Here is a 20,740-nt window from a genome sequence, read left to right on the forward strand (position 1 = left end):
GACTTTCCTGTTCAAAATAAGTAAATGAGCCCATGGTTGTTTTCGCACTACCAAAATGCAAATTTGATGAAGATGTTGCTGCCGCTTCTAAAATCAAGAAATGGGGCTCAGTCCCTTGGTTTTAATCCGGATGAGTGTAGACCCCTTCATATCGGCCCATACCACATAACCTCTCTATTTATCAGCTCATATCACAAAAACTCTCTGTTTTCCAATATCAGCGAAATTTTAGTCCGATTTCTATTTCCTATTTTATTTTATTACTTTTTTTACCCTTTTTCCATATTTGGATCAGATCTCATTGCTTGAAGCTTCTCATCCAAATTAAAAACCTCCTTCTCCATTTCACTGACCTCTTCAGCCTTAACATCATTTTTCGCTTCCAACTTCTTAACAAATTTCGGCATCCAACTTCACAACAGAATCGTCATCACCACTTATGATCACTGTACTACGCGATTTGAACAAGCCAATTATAACACCAAGAAGAGAAGGCCAAGCATGAGGAGTAAGGAAAGGATGGAATGCTTAGGTGGAGTGATGTCTGAAAGATGAAGTATACATGGAGAGTGGCCCAGAGCTCATGAGAGTGGCTCCTCCAAAGATTTGGGAATTTTAAAGAGAACTACTAAAGATACCAGCTTTGGTGGTTTTGAGATGTGTTGTGTTGAAGATGTGGTGTCTTGGGAATGCTATGATTGATGGGTATGTGAAATATAGTGAAATGGAGCTAGCTAAGTTGGTTTTGAGAGAATGGTGTGTAGAGATGTTGTGTCTTGGAATACTATGATTAATGGATATGCATTGGTTGGGAGTATTAAGGAAGCAAAAGAGGTTGTTTGATGAGATGCCCGAAAAGAAATGTGGTTTATTGGAATTCTATGTTGGCAGGGTATGTTAAATGTGGTGATGTTGAGGGAGCTCATGGGATTTTTTATAAGATACCTAGGTGAGGCGTGGTGTCATGGAATGCAATGTTAGCGTGTTACATACGAGTGGTAAATCGAATGAGGCTATGGAATTGTTTAATGAGATCTTGGGGATTTGGGTGTCAAACCGACCGAGGCTACCGCCGTTAGTTAGCACATCATCGGCTTCTTGGGCATTTAGGTGCACTAGATCAAGGAGCTAGTTTACATGCTTATATTAGTGAGCATAAGATTGGATTAACTACTATTGTGGAGTACGGCACCGGTAGATATGTATGCTAGATGTGGAAGCATTTCTCTAGCCATCAAGTCTTTTACTCTATAGAACTTAAGGATGTTCTTACTTGGAACACCATCATAATCGGCATGGCCATGCATGGACATGCCGCGAAGCTCTTCGACTTTTTAAAAAAGAGATGCAAGAGGTCGGTGTATGTCCCGATGACATAACTTTTGTAGTCAGGCTTAGTGCATGTAGTCATGCGGGGATGGTGGACGGCGGTCGAGATTTCTAGCTTGCATGAGCAATCTTTATGGTATTGACCCAAAGGTGGAGCATTATGGTCGTGTTATTGATCTCCTCTCTCGCGTCTTTGGGCTTTTAGTGGAGGCCGTGGAGTGATCGAGAGAATGCCCATGGAGCAAAACTCCGGTGCTTGGGGAGCATTGCTTGGAGGTTCTTTGGATCCATGGGAACATCGAGGTCGGTGAACTTGTGGGAAAACACCTTTGTCAACATCCAACCTCACCATAGTGGTCGGTAATAGTTTCGATCACATTACATTTCCTTTCTTGTTTTATGACGCCATATAGAATGTAGAGTTCATGAGAACGTGACTTATTTATATTTTTGACATTAACAGCTATACTTGTGAATTCTTCGGATGCCGACAATGTTTGGTTCGATGATATTGTCTCTTCGAAGGGATTGAGTCTAGAGAAGATCTCCGAAAGTGACCGAGTTGTGAACCGATACGATCGCCGCTCATGTGGATACCTTTGTTAAGGAAGAGATTTAGACTCGAAACGAAAATAACCCCGAAATTCTACCCGCTGTAGAACCCGCTCAAGCTCCTCTTTCTCGTCGTCCGGTGGCCTTGGTGGCTTTGCTCCATTGATTGCTCATTTTGATGTTATATAGACACATTTTGTAAAACTATATTTACAAATACTGAATTTTTATAGATGTTTTTTTTGACATTTGAGTTCTAACTAGGTGACGCGGGTTATGGAAATATGAATTTACATATGCAAATATGAAGTTACATATGTGAGTACAAATTTACATATGCAAATATGAAATTTCATAGACGTTTTTTCTGACATCTGACAGGTGACACATGTTATGTAAATATGAATTTTCATATGTAAATATAAATTTACATAGGATGACGTCAGCCCGGTTTGTCCTTAAGTCGAAATTATAAGTAAAGATTGATGGCGTCAGCCCGGTTTTTACAAGGGTATTTTGGTCTGTTTTAGCTTTAATGTTATGTTTTAAATAATAGGGAGGTTTTATGCATGTGTTCGGTTAGAGGGGGTTTTTATGCTGGTTATGTATCAACCAGGGAGATTAAACCCAAAATATGCTTCTAAAATACAAGTCTCATTGAAATTGTGCTCATTGACAGAAAATCTCGACCTCGTTCGAGATCTCGGACCCTCCAAAAACCGAGATGTCTTGCTCATTTCGGAAATCTCCCATTTGGCATAAACTGTTGGAAATATCGAAAATTTCAAAAATCTTAAAAATCTCGAAATTCTTAGAAATTTGGTTAAAAAGTGGTCAACAAGTCAAACGAGATATCTCGTTCATCTCGAAAATTTGATTAAAAAGTGGTCAACAAGTCAAATGAGATATCTCGTTCATCTTGGAAATCTCGTCGAGATCAAAATTCATCTTGGAAAAGAATACGTTGAATAATCGGTTGAGATATCTCGGAAATCTCGTCGAGATTTTCTGCCTTGGGTCATTCAACATTATTGATCTGTACCGAGAAATGGCCTGTGCATTAGTTTTTTTAATGAATCCAGTTGCAGGTTTTGCGTTTAATCTCCCTCTATCTTCAAGTGACTACATAAAAACCCCCTCCTTACAGACTATACCATAAAACCCCTATGTTTTTTTCTACATCCAGAACTTACCAAAATACCTACGTAATTAAAACAACCCGGGCCAGTTTTCTCTCTCTTTACAAGAGAAAACTTCTCAAAAAACTCAGCACTATCTCAAATGGTATTGTCTTCCCCACAATCCCAAATTCTAAGAATTTAATATCGATTTTATGGTGGAAGAATTAAAGAAGGTTATAGATTCATATTCGAACGACAATTTCAAAGATTAAAAACAGGGTGAAGATAATGAAAATTCAATTTCTAAATATGTTCTCATTATATATTAGATTAAATATCAACAATTGTTGATTTCCTACTCGAAAAGAGAAATCCAAATACTAAAGATTGAATGTTAATATTGGTGGTAAAAGTTTTGCAACCAAACTTGTGTTTGCCCGTTTGGGTTTGTTGGGGATCTTTTTCTTTTTGGTTCTAGCTTTCACAACGATTAGAGAGTTAAACTATGCAAATTAAATTTTTTAGAGTGATGTGATATTACTATGTAGTTTTAAGTTTACATAATACTACTACTATGCATTTTTAAATTTGCATAATACAAATGTTTTTTCATCAGGCATGTTTTGTTTCACAAATCTATTATGTAAACTTAAATTTTCATATGTAAATTCAAATTTTCTTATATCAAACTACTATGTAAATTCAAAATTTCATATATCAAATTATTCTGTAAAATTAAATTTTCATATGTCAAACTACTATGTAAATTTAAATTTCCACATGAAAATCAGAAGTCGAGCTTGTTCGGATTTTAAAGTTGGTATGGTGCCAATGGTTAGTTCATTCCTAGAATTGAAAACATATTGTGTTTTAGAAAAGGAAAGCCACAGACTTGGTAATAATTGTTACTATGCATTCTTATATTTTCTAAGTAGTCAATTCAAAAATTCATGATGTTAGAGTTTTGATAAGCCTTAATAGGTAGGTTTTTGAGTGTTTGTGTCTTTGAAGCTGTTATTATATGAAGTTATTCAGAAAAAAAAAATATGCAGTTATGGGGATGTAAACATGTGGTGATGGTACATAGTAAGACTTAAGTCGAAATGTTATTTTTCCCTGGGTTTGATTATTAAAGGTTGTCAGGTCCATATAGTAGTTTTATTCTGCAATCTTAAATTTTCATAATAGTTTTATCCTACAATCTTAAAATTCACTCTGCAATATTAACTTTTCATAGTGGTTTTACTCTGCAATCTTACATTTTCATAGTACTTTTACTCTACATTCTTAAATTTTACTCTACAGTCTTAAATTTCCATAATAGTTTTACTTTGCAATCTTAAATTTTCATAGTAGTTTTATTATGTAAATATAGATTTACATATACATGACTATATAAAAATACATCTACATTCTGTCAGGTGTCAAACAATTTTTATTACCAAAAAGTAATTATGTAAATGTAAGTTTTCATAGGTTAAGTTACTATGTAAATATAGATTTACATATATAATGACTATGTAAAAATACAGTTACATATATTATGTTAGGTGTCAGGCTAATTTCAGTCCCAAAAGTTACTATGTAAAAATATATTTACACACTAATACAAAACCGCTTTTAACTAGCTGTTTTAAAAATCTCCAACTAAAAATCATAACATATAAAATCCAATGTCAAACTATAAAATCCAACAGCATCAGAAAAAAGAAAGCAAGTTCATCGACATCTCATTTTTTATATACGAGCAACATCAAAGAATAGATCAAAGAATGCAAAATCATCAACATCTTGCTTTTATATAAGAGCAACCATCAAATAGCAAATAATTAAATCTATGCAGAGCATGTTATAGGAGTGGAGCCCACTCTTGGGTTGCGATGGTCATAGCAAGGGCGCTTGTTCTTCTTCCTACCTCTTGCAACACCAATGCTCTGCTTCCGTTTCTTGTTTGGTCTCCCAACTCTTGCTGATCAGACATCATTTTCATAATTTTCCCACGGATCTTGTCCACCATTGTAGTGATAGACAAGTGACATTCTAACATAATCCAAGAGTTTAAGCTTGCGGTGGTCATAGCAACGGTACTCACTTTTCACCCAACAGAAGCACGCCAAGAATTGAAGCTCCAAGTCTGTCTTTATCACACTATGCTTCAAAGAACGAATAAAATGAAATGTCCAATGGATAAAGGAATAAAATCCGACCATTTTCCCCCTTAAAATCTATGATAATACAATTAGCGCCAAGACGAACACTAGTTAGGATTTTGCAACAAATGACAGAAAAGCACAATCCCTCTATTTCACTACATTTACAAAAACAATGCCAAAACTTATAAACACTATGCAAATCTAACTTTTCATAGTAGTAACACCAAAACTGATGAATCATTACGAAAATATTACTTTTCATAACAAATTCAAATCTAATAGAAACACATAAAACCAAATTAAAGCAAAGCGAAAACAATATCAAGATGTATAATTGCATAAAACTATAAAATACGAAAGAAGCTAGTATTAATTGAATAGAGTTCGTAATCAAATTGAGAAAGCATCCAACACAAATTTGAAGTCGAACGAGATGAAAATATATACAACTTTCTTCAATCTCTCAGATGTAAGAATAACCATTTTATAAATCTTCAATGTCAAATCTTGTTTCTTCAATAGTCAAACAATGAGAATCTGAAAGTATCACTGGTTTCGGTGTTTTTTTTTTTTTTTTTTTTGGTAATTCTCGGTTTGTCAATCTTAAATCTCTATTTCATTGAAAGGGTAGAAAAGGAAACAATTTTGGTGAAGATATTAAAATTAGACCGAGATTTAATTACTTTTACAAAAACTGGAAGGTTACGTATAAACGACTTAAAAAGAGGGGGGGTTTAATGGGTATTAGCGATTTGAGGGTGGATTAGTGTAACGGGTCAGAATGATGGAGGTGAGCCTCATTTTTTGATCCAATTGTGCTATGCAGCTGTTGCTTTAAAGCAAGGCCCAAAATATCGCCGATATATATAATATATCAGCAAGATATATCGTTTTTTGGTACACTGACATAGATATATTCGATATATCTCAACCGAATATTGAATTTTTTTTTTCAATATATATCGCAATTTCTGATATAATGATATATATCGACCGATATATACGATATAAATTGTTGACTTTGACTGATATATTGACAATATTTTCGATATAATCGAATGATATTTTTGATATATCGACATACAAAACAAAATTTTGACTGATCAACAAAAAAATAGATATTTTCGATATTTCCGATATATACATCGAAATATTTACCGAATTCGATATTTTGGGCCTTGCTTTAAAGTTTAAATAAGTGGAGCGAATTATTAGCATTCTAGCTCATCACACAAGGCTCCTGTAGCGCGAGGTTTGTGGAAAGTCGGATGCGCACAAAAGGAACATGACACACTATGTATCTAGCAAAATCTGCACCAAAGCATACAACAGAGCCTTCATCATCCGCTGTACCAACCAGCATTCACATTGGACGTCCCTATCATAAAACAAAAATGCCGGCGCAAACCTTATGCTTGGTGTTTCCCTTTTACAATCTACAGAAGAAAATGTTTACCAGCTGTAGAGAGAGATATTGTTGCCCAAAAAAAAAAAAAAAAAAAGTCTGAGCCCAACCCAACCAAATTCGGGTTCGACCCGACCCAAGTCAGAACTCAGAAGTACAGAGGGGCTGATAAATGAGACCAAAAATTTAATTTTCAGTCAAAACCGACTTGACAAATGAGAATCTCATTTTCTCCTTCCCCATTTCTATTCCGCCTCTACAGAAACTCTCTCTGCACAACTCCAACCATTTCCTCTCAAAATCCTTCCATACCACCCACAGAATCACAAATTCCCAACACACCCTTTTCAAAAGATGAAATTTCCCTTCATTCAGTAGTCACACAAGATCATGTTATAGTGACACTTTTAAGTCAACAAAATGACCCAAGCGGTGCACTTCATTATTTCCAGTGGGCTGAAAAGCAACGTGGTTTTGTTAATAGTGTTGATGTTTTTTGCATTCTTGTGCATATTCTTGTGTCGTCCAGGCGGGATAGTGATGTTTTTCAGTTACTTAATCAGTACATTTCTGGTGATTCTAGTACTAGTCCAACTGTTTTTGTTGACCACCTTATTGAGACATCCAAAAAATGTGTATTGGATAATAATAATAATAATAATCGTGTGTTTAGTTATGTATTGAATAGTTATATTCGGGCGGGGCGGATTGATAATGCAATAGAGTGTTACGATAGGTTGGTTGAATGTGATGTGGTTACTAGTATTTGGTGTTTTAATGATTTTTTACGTGCATTGGTTAGGACGAATAGGAATCAGAAAGCGATGGATGTGTATAAGGAGTTTGTAGGGAAACGAATAGAATGTGATTGTGCTACTCTAGATTTAGTTATGCATGCTTGTTTGAAACACGGTAAACCTAATGAAGCTGTAAAGTATTTTCAAAAAATGAAAGAGAAAGGACTTGAACTTGATCCCATATCATATAATACTGTAATTCATGCTGCTTGTAAGGAATTGAGACTAATGGTTGCGTGCGTTTATTTGAAAGAGATGAGAAAGATGGGCTGGATTCCTTCTGATAATTTATATATTGCTGTAATTGGAGTTTGTCTGAAGAAAGGAAATGTGATGAAAGCGGTAAAGTTGAAAGATGAAATGGTTAAAAGTGGGATACCCATGAATGTGGTGGTTGGAACAAGACTGATGAAGGGGTATTGTGTTCAAGGAAATCTGCAGAGTGCTTTGGATATCTTCTCCGAGATGACTGAGAGTGGAATTTCTCCAAATAGAGTTACATACGCTGTTCTGATCGAAGGTTGCTATAGAAACAGGAATGTGGAGAAGGCTTATGAGCTTTACAACGAAATGAGAGGCAGAGGTATATTGCCCAGTGCATATACTTTTAATTCCTTGATACGTGTTTGTTTGGACACTCATTCCATTGAGAAGGTAGATGAGATCTTTGATGAGGCAGTTAAATGTGGGGTGGCTAATATCTTCACGTACAACATTCTCATTACCTGGTTTTGTAGAGAAGGAAGAGTGACTGAAGCTTGTAATGTATGGGATAAAATGGTGGATATAGGGGTGGAGCCTAGTGTTGTCTCTTACAACAACCTTATATCTGGGTATTGCAGACAGGGGAACATGGATTCGGCATCAGTTGCATTTTGTGAAATGCTGGAGAAGCACATTAAACCAAATGTGATAACCTATTCAATTCTCATGGATGGATATTTTAAGAAAGGTGAAACTGATCAGGCATTCAGGTTGCACGACCAAATGCTAAGCTTAGGGATTGCCCCTACAGATTTGACATTCAACACTATTATAAATGGCCTTTGCAAAGCAGCCAGGACACACGAAGCGAGTGAGATATTGAAGAACTTCATGAAAGACGGTTTTACTCCCACCTGTATGACTTATAATAGCATTATTAATGGGTTTATAAAGGAAGGTTCTGTGAGTACAGCTCTTGCAACTTATTGGGAAATGTGTGAAAGTGGCATATCCTCAAGTGTTGTCACTTACACCAGTTTGATTGATGGATGTTGCAAAAGCAATTGCCTTGATCTTGCTTTGAAGGTGCTGGGTGCAATGAAAAGCAGGGGTCTTCAAGTAGAGGTCGCTGCATATTATGCTCTCATTGACGGATTTTGCAAAAAAGGAGATATGAGAGGTGCACAAGCTTTATTTAATGAACTCGGCCAGGTTGGCCTGACTCCAAACACTATTATTTACAATTGTTTGATTGGTGGTTTTAAAAATGTAAATATGAATGAAGCAATTTCCTTGTACAAACGAATGGGGAAGGAGGGATTGTCATGTGATTCGAAAACTTATTCAACATTGATTGATGGGTCCCTAAAAGCTGGCAATGTACAATTTGCATCAGAGCTCTACGCTGAGATGATAGCCAAGGGTATCAAGCCTGATGTCAACACTTGTACGGCTCTTGTAAATGGTGTTCGCAAGGCAGGACAACTAGAGGATGCACGCAAGGTCTTGGAAGAATTGGACAGGAAAAAGATCCCTCCTAGTGTTCTTATTTATAACATATTAATAGCTGGCTACTTTAAGAAAGGAAATATAGAAGAGGCCTTTAGAATGCATGATGAGATGCTTGACAGAGGTCTTGTACCTAATGACGCGACTCTTGATATCCTTGTAAACTCCAAATTTGAGGAAAATGTTTCCAATTCTGGTGCTTGAGGTCATGTAGATGATCAGTCAAATGATTAAGTCTACATGATCCGTGTTGGATCCCTTGAAGCAAAAGCATATAGTTGAAAGCCATGTGGCATATTTTATCGTTGCATGGGATTTTTCGTTCTATCTGCAAAGTTATGGAGCTTGGGCCTACTTCATCCTGCTGTCTCCCAATTAGGGGCCATTCAGGTGACGTCCTAATGTGTTCTTTGAAAAAGTAACTTCTCGCAATACATTCGAGTGGAATCGCACAATATTTTGAGTATCCTAATTCCCATGTCATACAATATTTTTGATGTAGGTATTCCATTTACAAGTGTATATCAAGAAGTCGCATTTCTTGCTTGGTGATTGCCCAGTGCTTATTTCTATACTTGATAAAGCTTCGCCTTTGTGTGACCATTTGGCATTATTCAAGGTTGAAACATCAGTACTGTTCTTCATCTACTGTTCTCAGGAGCTACTATTCCTACTCTGTTTCTGATGGCTTGTAATTGTAATCTTAAGGTGAGTGTTCACTGTCATTGCACCTCAATTTTTATGAATAGTCTTTTGATATTTTTGTGTCATTGTCATCTACTGAGCAAATGGCTGTGTGATGAAGTTACTGTGAGTTTCACACTGTCCTCACAAGAAAACTAATTTCAGGCTTCTTAAGCTTGAGTTCTATATATCCATTTCAAATAGTTGCATTAGTATAATTCTAATAGTGATAAGTCGATACTCAACAAATATTACCTGATGAAAGTTGTGTACATGTATTTTATAAGATAACTCCAGGGGTTTAAAGAAGTAGGATGAGGATGGAGTATAAGCAGTGCAAAAGTTGGCTACAATTTATAGACGTAGAAGATTCTCCAGCAAACAGATGGCCAAGAAATGGCATGAAGTAACATTTTTGGGTTTCGTGGTTTTCGATTGAGATGAATACGAAGAATCAGAATATGTTGCCTAAAGGAAAAGGATTGACAATCAAAATGGAGTTGAGCATCTCTGAGTGCCTGATATGAAGGTGTCTAATTGCCTACTGGTCAGGCCTTGGGAAGTCGGGCCCAAGGTTTTGGGATCAAATCTTACTTTCAGGCTTTCAGCAGGGAAAGGGGATTTAGCGATAATAAAGTTGTAACTATCAGAAAAAAGAGTACCATGTCTGATATGTTCGAAGATGCTGTCTGTGCCATTTTGGGTAGATTCATTCTTTGCTCTAGATTCAGTACAAGTTACTAGAAACGCTACTCTGCTAATGGGGATTAAGGTGGTGATAATTATAATTGTCAGTCAGTAATGCAAGAAAAAATCAATGTTTTGATGTCAGTTTTATCCTCTTGTTTTTGTACTTTCATTGTAGAACTTCCTGATATGCAAAATCATATTTTGTTTCAGACTTTCGCCAAATCAATGCATGTAAATCATGTTATAAATTCTGCAATATAAATTTTGATTTTCTAGGATTAAGGAAGCACTAGTTGGAAGAATGCCACCCTGTTATTAGAAGGACGTGATCCCCACCAAGACAAGTGGTTGTTATTCAAATCAAATGGTGTTGGGTGTCAGAGGTTGTGTTGCAATCTGAGAAATTAGCGGAACTAATCTGAAGTGAAAAATTGGAGCTTTTAGTACATCCTAATCAAATTCACCGTGTGAGGCATCTCATGGTAATTTGGCTCTGAAATCTGAGCTACTTATGTGTGTTGCTTCCATAAAACCATGTCAGAATTCCCCAGGAAATGGACCATTAACTTGATATAAGAAATTTTTACACCTTCCCTTCTGCACCCTTTCTCCAGCCACAAACTAATCCTACTGAAAGAGTGACTTTCAAGACTGGGATGTTGAGATAGTAACTCGTCAGTTGTCATCTCCACTTTTTTTGTTTTAATTACCCATCTCATTATCTTCTTTACAGATTGCAATAAGATATGAGACCTCATAAGATATAGCTGGATAATTAAACAGAAAAGAGAATACTTCGCAGTTTGTAATTTTGTATTACTATTTGAGCAATAAAGCGGCACAAGGTCTAAAAGTGCCTACCTAAAAACTTGAAAACTTTGTCAGAGCTGCTGGTGGGTTCAAACTTCAAACTTAAAAACAATAATATGGTTTAAACTAAACTTTGAAGTTGATCCACCCTAGTCCAATCCATTATAAGGCCTAATCTGTATCAATTTGGACTTTGGACATTCAAACCCATACTAAGATCTGAACCCATATACACCAGTAGTCCAGTACTGTAGAATTATACAGTTGTATCACGTGCATGGTGGCTATTATTGTACTGAATTTCAAATCTCAAACTGAGGAAGAATCGGAAGAAAAGTAAACAGAAGCTCAGGGTCCAAAGCAATCATCATTACTAAATATAACGAACAAGATTCTCTCAACTAAACTGTTCTTATCATATCTCTAAACTCCAGTACTCCACACTATAATATTTGCATCTATATATAAAAAGTCCACTCTTCTTCTTCTGCTTCCTTTGCTTCTTCTCTATATTAAGCTAGTTATCTTTTTCTTCTGTTCAAGAATGCACAGATCAGCCAGCACTTCTCGTGCATCCGATGAATTCTTCATTAACTTATCTCCTGCGTCCAAGGGCTCTCCAGGTGTAAAAGTAGCAGATGTTGATAACCTTGCAGCATATGATCCTATTGCCGACATCTCAAAGAAGGAAATAACCTCACATATTAAGTCCTCAGGCGAGAATTCTATTCACATCATACCTATTGTTCTGATTGTCTGTGCTATCACTCTATGGGTCTTCTCTCATCCAGGTATATATAGATAACAGGAAAACCAAGAGAGAGCATTTATCTTTTGTATAAAGTGGTGTAGTATATGCATTAATGCATCCATTCTCTGCCATGGTTCTTTTCTCTGACAAAATGTTTTCATATAATTTCCTTTGTTCCCATGTTTACACAGTAGTGGATCTTACCAAAACAGCTGATGTTGCTGCTGTAAAAGTCGAAGGAGCTAATATACATAATCATGGAAACAAGACTGGCTTGTCTTCAACTGTGAACCTGAAGAACTTGGATCAACAAGAAGGAACTGGAAAAGGGAAAACAGACAAGTTCTTGGAGAAAAATTCTGGATGAGCTTCTTCATCATTTTGACATAGTTATTTTGAATATGTTGTCACTTCTATGTTAAGTTTACCCAGTTGGAAGTCAGTGGAATACATGATGATCTAATGTGATCCAGAAAAGTGTCAACCATTTGTGTAAAAGTTTCTCTTTATATATCAATGGTTACTGTACTCTTCTCTGTTGAATCACCTGTGATGCATTGCTTCGACGACTTTGTTTTTAACTGTCAATTTAGCCATTTCGAATGGCAGGGCAAGATGAATTATTCATGGAAACTACCATATAGTTTCGTCCCAAAAATTGCGTAATCCAGTAAGCTTTTATGTCTGTCACAACCTCATCCTCAGCAAGCTCAGATGTTGAACACACACTTCAGCCACCGACACCATAACTGATACATGTATCATCTATGTTTGAGTGCAGCACATAAGTCAGGATCAAAAGCTGATCTCAAGGCAAACTATTAAATTGCAAATTATAACGTTCAAATCTGGAAGAAAACAAGATACCAAAGTAAATATAAAGTGCAAAGAATGCAGACACCGGAGGTGCTACACACAATATGAGGATAAATTACAGTAGCCACTCGCATGTGCTGCTTTCTTAGATACAGAAATTCTATTCCAAAGACAGACACGGATAAGTAGATATATTTGTTCCACGAAAACAACCGAAAAAATTGTTACAAGTTAATCATGGCGTCTGACTAACAATTAAAGCAGACACTCCAATATGTCTGCCTGCGTCAATGATAACAATAATCTGGTACTCTGTTTCTTCGACAGATCCTAGGCTGCAGCTCCCTACTCTTGCATTTCTGGATTGAATCAGCACCAACTTCATGCTTAACCAATCAACTTCTGCTTCTGGGTTCTAACTGTCAGAGATTGATGTTGATCTTCCTCAAACTTTCTCCGCAACCCTTTCAAATCTTCTTCTCTCACCAAACCATCCATTCTGCGATTCAACTCATATGCTTCCCCCATTTTCCTCTTACAATCTTTCATCACAACATCATGGTCAACCACTGAAACAATAGAGAAAAAGTAATGAATGTTGGCATTTGGAAATCAACATGCATGAACCCAAGGCTTGAAATCCTTAAGGCAGCCTCAATTACCAAAAACATTTGGTCAGCCAGTTGGTTACACATTGAGAAGATTGGTAAGATACAGAACCCTGTGGTTCAAGAAAGGTGGGATCCAAGTGCATTAGTTTAAACCTACAAGTATCTAGTAAAAGACCTCTGACCTGGTTTTGGATAATCTCTTCCAACTATGCAGTTAGCTTTGGTTTGGATGCTTATTGGTGCAGTCCATGGCTCATATATATACTGCTTTGGCATATCTGATCAAGGGTACTAGTTATTATACACTTAATTTAACAAGATGCTGAAAATCAGCCAAAGTAAGCAATAAAGATGGATGTTCATAGGATACCTTTCAGAACAGGGAGAAAATGCCGAATATAATCCCCATTAGGGTCATATTTCTTTCCAAATGAGATTGGGGAGTAGACACGATTATACTGATAAGAAGAGTGGAAACAAGATTACAATATGTGAGTCTGGGACAAGGTTTACTTTCCTTTCCTTGTGTGAAGTAACAGTCTGGTGATTCTAAAGTGCATTTATAAAAAAAGTTTAATTCGAGGATTTGTTCACAATGTAGCTAAAAGTATGATCAAACCTGGTAGAAAAATGATGAGCAAGAGAGCCATAGCCAGTTCCCATTATTATTTGCCCAATCTGAATCAATCAGCAATCTATCAAAAACATCACGTCCCTTTTCCCAATGAACAAACTTCAATGAACGAATCAAGGAGATTAAATACCATAAGCAAGACCGTACACTAACAAATGAAGGGAAGGAAAAGACTCGTCGTATATAAAGGTCATATACCAAGTCGCCGCGAGTAAGGAAGCATGCAACAGAATGTCGTGCAAGGTGGTGCATCCACCCCCACTTTCTAAGCTATCATATCAAACATAGACTGGGTTAAAGTATGTCAACTTACAATTGCCAGATGAAAAAAAATTATGCTACGCTTATTGGTGACAAAAACATATCTCTAAAAGGACCAAACCTGGACCATGATGGCATCAATCCAAGGGTATCCTGTCCGAGCCTCTCTCCAAGCAACAAGCAAGTCATCCTCATCATTCCAAGGAATCTACACACCACGCAATGCTATGATAGTTTAGTCTGTTTTCAAACTAAAGGTGGAAATGAAATCTCCTAGAAATGTCATGCACATTCAGACAGATCCTATGAAGGGTGTTTCTTGTTCCAACTGCAATTCTAAATGTGAGACTCAAAGATAAAGATAAAAAGGGGGTGGGGTGGGGGGTGATGATAAGGTTTCTGCATTCATCTTTTAAGAATTACAAAAAACCAAGGGCACTATTTTATTTTCTTCTCTTCGATAGAAAGGTGAGACTATTATATTGATAGATGGATGGAGCCAAAGAAATATGATTAAATTACAAGTGAATTCACCAAGAGAAGTTTCTGAATATGGAAGGAAGAGACTTAGAATGTCGAACAGTATATATTGATAGAGGCATATCAGAAATGCCTTTGACAAGCATTTAGCTATTAAACTTATTATATCCTGATTCCCACCAGGAGCATGTTTATGTGGCGACAGTAATAAACCATAAGACTTAAATAATATGTCAATTACAGTGACCTGTTTGCATATTCTGTTATCCTTCATCTGATCAAAATTTGGAGTCCCATAGGCCACAGTGTAATAAAAATCCCGCCATAGCAGCTGCCAATAAGTTAGAATATCAGACCAAGTTGCAATAAGAGTATCAGCAAATGACTGTTGAACTAACCTGTCCATTAAGTGAAACTGGTGGTGACGTGTGCTTTTTAACACTCTTATATACATCTTGAAGGCATTGGTAAAAGTATCTGGAAGAAAGGCAACCGAACTACCACTAGAAAATAAGCAAGAGAAACATAATACTTTTTTGGAAAAATAAGTATAAGTTGGTGGGGAGAGAGAATGTTCAATCACATTAGCACTTAACTATGTTTACACCAATTTCAAAGATCTTTCTATTTTGCTTACTTTCAGATATGGTGACAAAACAGTTGTTGCGGGCTTTAAGAATGCTGACGGATCACCTTTAGGTTTCTCAAAGTTTGCTATCCATTCCTGCATCATATTGAAAAAAAGGTGGGGACATTTCCACAATGTCATTGCTCAGAAAAAAGAAGAAGATAACAAGTCCACAAATCTTTGTAAACACTAGTAGTGAAACCAACAGACCTGCCCCCACTGGTGGAAGGTCATCTCATTTTTTAAGTTCATCTATCCACATTACTTAAATACTTACCAAAATCCACCTTCATATACAACTAACCAACCAAATAAAAGCTTAAAAAAGCGATGGAGAGACATAAACCAAAAAAGAAAAAAGGAAGAAGGAAATCACATTGCTGAAATGGATAAGGCTTGATATATAGGATATATATCCACCAAGCAGGGATAGTGGGATAAAAGATGGCAACAACTAGTTGCCTTTCTAAAACTTCCATCTAGAATAATATCTAACGATACAAGATGGTTAGAAGCATCAAAATATTACGAAAAATGGCTTCTGGCAAAGACCATGGTTGTCAACGAAAATACGAAAAGAAATGCATGTTTCATTAATATTGAAGGGAATTGATACATCCATTAGGCCACACCGATGATATTCATCTATTCAGGTGATTACATAACTACTGTCCATGTGTCTTTTCTTAGTGAAAGTAAATATCTACACTTCTACTGGAATCACTAAACCTACTAGATTTAACATCGCCTTTAGAAGTATAAAGGGATCAAAGTTTTAAAACAACGAGTTAGAGTGGATAGTGAACTGTTTTGTCCATGTCTATCATTATTGCCAACATGCTATTTCAGCTTAGATCAATACAAATTTTTCCACAAAATCTTTCTTCTGTCATTAACCCTAATCGAAAGACACTTGATATTACTTAAATTGCAAGTTAAAGTAATTTCTAATTACTGAATTTCCTTTTATGTCAAAAAAACCAAGCATTGGAAAGTTGTCACAGTTGATATTAGCTAACAAATAAGATTCACAGAATCTACTCTTCGTCATTAGAGAGGAAAAAATCGTTTCTCCAATGGTCAAAGCAGATGTTGTGGCTGAGATGAACCTTAAATTTACGATTTTCAATATCAACTGAGACAGAACATCCAGGAAATCCTGATTAACATCAGATTGAAAAATCGTAATGCACAACTCAGAATCCAAAAAATATTGTCTGTAGGGCCTAAGATTGAATATTCCGCAGATTGCAACTACGAATGATGACTATCCTAGAAACAGTAAAAAAAGAACTATTTTATTGAATTTCCATCTTTCATTTTCTCGCCTAAATTTTTGAAAATCTGATAACTTGAACCATATTTATTTCTTGAGTGTCACATCCAGGGCTAAGATACATTTTCTCATGATTCTAGCAGATGGAGAATAGGGTTCAAGAGGAAACGTGTAGCCAGACTCAGTGAGTTAGAAAAAGGCATTTCGGGAAGATGTTTCTTAACTACTTATCAATATCCCAGAGCACCTAAATTTACCAAAGTTCATATGAAAGCATGAAACTAATAGTGACCAAGTATTAATTAAGCATGAAACTTAACTACTTCTACAAATTACTGTAACTGTCAACTTGTCAGGTAGTTACTTTTTTATGAGTACCATTTCCATCATTTTGGGAAACATAGTCAGTTAAATTGCATGTCGGCAGCTCTATTGGGAATTGCATAGTGCAGGCCATCATGAGTATAGACTTACCCTAATGAATGGGTGGGAGGACTAAAAAGAAAAGATGTAAACTTAAAACGAGCAGCTATCGCTTAACAGGATAAAGTGGGTAAAAAGTAAGAACCTTCCAGAAGCTTAGAGTCTCCTATCTTTATGTTACATGTTTTGTTAGGCAACTTTTATCAATTGTTACAATTAATCATTAAATCTATATAACAAAATAGGGTGGTGTCGGACCAACCACACCTCCCCCTAACCTTTGGATTAATTTTATGACATGGAGGATCTAAAAGATGATGGGGTGTGTGCAACTTTGTTAAGTCACTCCATAACCATTTGGTCAACAAAGGCTACATGGGCTGGGCTTTTAACATTGGGCCCTTTACACTTTGTGAATGGACACTATAACTATTTGGGATGGGCCTTTTATGTTAGGCCTTTTTACACTTTTTGGGCTTTTTAAGTTGGTGGACTTGGGCTGGGTTTTTGCACCACAGATCGTGTTGCACGGGGCTTCGAAAAGCCGTATTTGTTTGTGCCGTCTGAGGGGTGGATGCGTTGGAGGCCAAAGGCGCTATCAGACTGCCGCCGCACGCGCACGGCAAATACTATTATCTTTATCTAACAAAACAGGGAGGAGTGGGAAGACAGATTCCACGTCATAAGGTGAGACGTGGTCGACACACCCCCTAACCATAGCCACTCAAAACTCATGGAAGGTGAATTAAAAAGTTTTTATGGGGTGAGTTAAATAGTTTTTCTCACCTCACCCACCCCCATACAAAAAAGTCAACATTGGACAAAATTTTTATGGGTTGAATCTTTTATGGGCTTGGAACCATGAGCATGGGCTCAATTAAAAAAAAATTGTAATAGTGGGGGTAGGCATCCAAAAATCAGCTAAAAGGCTGGGCTTATAAACTGTTGGGCCTCCAAATTTGACATGGTATCGCTTGACAATTAGTCACCCAATTGATGTTATTGGGCTTATGGATAATGGGCAATTGGGGCCTTTACCTTTACGCCATCATCCGTTGTTTCCAGCGCCGAAGACGACATACATTTTTGCGCCCGGCGAAACGAGTTGTTTCGTCAAGACACGCGTTTTGCACGCCTTTGCCGAAGGCACAACGAGTTGTCGGGGTAGCGCGACAGGCGCGTTGAGGTCTCACGGGTCGTAGGCACGGGCATACCCTAATATCTAACAAAACAGAACGGTGTGGGGCTCTTTCGGGCCCTATCCGACGGCTCAAAATCTTTTTCAATAAAATATGACACGACGAATCCAAGTGATTTAGGGGCTTGTGCAATTTTGTTAAAACACTCAGTATCCATCGGATCTATCCAGAAAGTCAACAATTACAGCTAGGCTAGCCCATATACTCTTGGGCCTCCAAATTTGACATGGTGGGCTTATAGATAATGGGAAATTGGGCTGGCCTTGATTGGGTTTTTTGGCACCGAAGGCGCGACGAGTTGTTCAGTGCCGTACGGCACGGGCAAACCCTAGTTCATAAACAAGGTATACACTTAAATAACATGAAATTTAGTTCAATAATTAATACAAAAGGAAGTTGCAAAATAACGAACAGCAAGCACCTTATCCTTGAGTGATTCTTTCAACCTCTTTAATGCTTCTGACTCACCCCCTTTGAAAGGTGTAAATTCTTCCTGCACAATTATTTTTCTTATAAGGGGTTCTGTACATAGCTAAATCTATCGCAGGTAACATGGAGCTTGGGAGCAAAAAAAACCTGTGAGATATCTCCGTAGCCAAGTTGTTCAATTGTTGGAACTCCCAAAATCTCAAGATCTCCAGTACTCCCCACAGGGGGAAGCAAAGAAACCGTTGATGCGAGTGGGGGTGAAGGCTTCCCAGCCAGCTTTAAAAACGACTGATATGTCAGAGGTGGCTTTCCTGCATTCTTTTAGAAAAAAATAATCATTGGCAAAACTCATCTACCCAAACCCTTGAACGAAAAGAACTAGGTGAAAATACGACATCTACCTTCTTTATAATATCTGCAGGATTGAAGAGAGTATGGCTCACTGGAGAAAAAACCTCAATCCCAGCTGAAGACGCATAGTCCTGTAGTAATAACAGATAATTAAACATGTAACTAACAAAGAGTCACAACACAAAGTTTATACACACTTCCTTCTCAAGTAATGTAGTATGGAAAAACAGTCCAATCTCAAGAATATATTATGCTTTTGACCTTTATTCTTCTGTCCAAGGACTGATAATATGGGTCAGTGTCAAATTCAAAGCAAAGCTTCTTCACATCCCACTGCAAAAATAAATGAATGATTCAATTGATATCTCAATATGCATCAAGACGAAGCACAATCACTAGAGCCTATAGGCCATCAAAATGATATGTGCAGTGCCTTATCCTAATCTTTACAGTTGATCCTACATTCCTATTCAAGTCATCAAAAATATCATCTTCATATTTACCTATAGTCAATAAACAAAACATTGTCATACCTCCTTCAAGAGACGAATCAAGACGTCAACAGGTTCACCTTTAAAGAGAAGCAACTTTGAAGCAAGCTTCTTTAGACTAGAATCAAGATCAACCAAACACTCAAGAAAGAAGTGAATCCGGTTCAACCCGGACAGAGAAGAACCCGGAGAAAAAGCAGTGGGGTCGGGTTCAAGATAATGCGGATCAAGAACGAAGACTGGGTAAAGATGTTTGGAACCTTTGATAGCGTGTTCTAAAGCAGGATTATCGTGGATTCTTAAACCTTTGCGGAACCAAACAAGGGAGTTGTTTAAACAAGAAGAAGCCATTGTGGGTAGAGGAATGAGGGGAGGGAGAGAAAGAGAGGCTTGCTGCATTTAAATGATTATTATAGGAGTGAGTGATCAGTTTGGCGCCACGTTGGATGGGAAAGACTGGGAGACGTGTTTAGTCAGTTAGGATTTTGGGCTTTTGGGGGAAGTTTTTAGTTTTTACTAGGAAAATAGTGTTAGGCCCGATAGAAGTGGAGCTTTTACTAAGCTGTTAATGGGGATGAGACAATTTGTTGTTGTTTGCACAACTACGAAACAATTAATGGCTATGAATCGAGTTGGTGAATGGTTTCGAAAGGAATTTGGGTGGAGAAAGAGGAAGGAGATGAAAAAATGTGTGACAAACAATTCTTGGCGCTGGACACCCAAATGTTCGTTTTTTCTATTTGCCTCATCGTTAGAGACCTCATAACATCGGTCAATAACTAGGTTTATAGAGGCAAGTGGGAGAGTTTAGGTGAGATCGAAGCTCTTTAGTAGGTAAAGTTAATTATCACTTGAATGAACTAAACTCATTAGGGATTGACTATATAAATGAGTGTGAAAATTATTCTCACAAAATAAACACACATTGCATCCTCAAAAGATGTTTGTAGTAAGTATTCAAAATTAAAATGTCTGTACATTCAAGATTGCGTTAAGTCTTTTATGTCTTTGAGTTTAGAAATTTCAATAAGAATTCAGCTTTTGGTACAATGATCTCTGCATCTCCTCGTTGGGAATTGCTATATGAAAGTTGGAGGCATATGTGTCCAAACACGCGTCACTATGAAAGTTTATTG

At 37.0% G+C, this 20,740-nt stretch overlaps 3 protein-coding genes across 8 annotated transcripts; 2 read left to right on the plus strand and 1 right to left on the minus strand.

Annotated features, from left to right (window-relative positions):
* The first annotated feature begins 6,743 nt into the window (after positions 1-6,743).
* Positions 6,744-10,653, plus strand: LOC147510437 (uncharacterized). Its single transcript, XM_086602413.1, has 3 exons — positions 6,744-9,460; positions 9,573-9,778; positions 10,042-10,653. The coding sequence occupies exon 1, from the start codon at positions 6,776-6,778 to the stop codon at positions 9,272-9,274; it is 2,499 nt and encodes an 832-aa protein (XP_086458539.1). The 5' UTR covers positions 6,744-6,775; the 3' UTR covers positions 9,275-9,460; positions 9,573-9,778; positions 10,042-10,653.
* Positions 10,654-11,336: 683 nt separating this feature from the next.
* On the plus strand, positions 11,337-12,533 carry LOC147510438 (uncharacterized). 2 transcript variants are annotated; one of them, XM_086602419.1, is made up of 2 exons: positions 11,337-12,045; positions 12,197-12,533. In XM_086602419.1, exons 1-2 carry the CDS (start codon positions 11,799-11,801, stop codon positions 12,370-12,372), a joined length of 423 nt encoding a protein of 140 aa, XP_086458545.1. In that variant the 5' UTR covers positions 11,337-11,798; the 3' UTR covers positions 12,373-12,533. The 2 variants fall into 2 exon arrangements, with proteins under 2 accessions (XP_086458545.1, XP_086458546.1); XM_086602420.1 differs by having other exon boundaries at positions 11,544-12,045; positions 12,200-12,533.
* Positions 12,534-12,854: 321 nt separating this feature from the next.
* UVR3 (DNA photolyase family protein) lies at positions 12,855-20,051 on the minus strand. 5 transcript variants are annotated; one of them, XM_086602416.1, is made up of 14 exons: positions 19,647-20,015; positions 19,375-19,446; positions 19,164-19,244; positions 18,910-19,080; positions 18,755-18,826; positions 15,445-15,531; positions 15,206-15,304; positions 15,055-15,138; positions 14,449-14,535; positions 14,265-14,336; positions 14,052-14,165; positions 13,803-13,890; positions 13,615-13,710; positions 12,855-13,390 (listed from the first exon to the last, which is right to left on the minus strand). In XM_086602416.1, exons 1-14 carry the CDS (start codon positions 20,001-20,003, stop codon positions 13,209-13,211), a joined length of 1,662 nt encoding a protein of 553 aa, XP_086458542.1. In that variant the 5' UTR covers positions 20,004-20,015; the 3' UTR covers positions 12,855-13,208. The 5 variants fall into 5 exon arrangements, with proteins under 5 accessions (XP_086458542.1, XP_086458540.1, XP_086458544.1 ...); XM_086602414.1 differs by having other exon boundaries at positions 14,052-14,336; positions 19,647-20,021; XM_086602418.1 differs by lacking the exons at positions 13,615-13,710; positions 13,803-13,890 and having other exon boundaries at positions 19,647-20,044.
* Positions 20,052-20,740: the final 689 nt, after the last annotated feature.

The sequence above is a fragment of the Coptis chinensis genome, chromosome 3 (genome assembly GCF_015680905.1).
Source record: "Coptis chinensis isolate HL-2020 chromosome 3, ASM1568090v1, whole genome shotgun sequence".
In the NCBI taxonomy this organism is placed as follows: Eukaryota; Viridiplantae; Streptophyta; class Magnoliopsida; order Ranunculales; family Ranunculaceae; genus Coptis; species Coptis chinensis.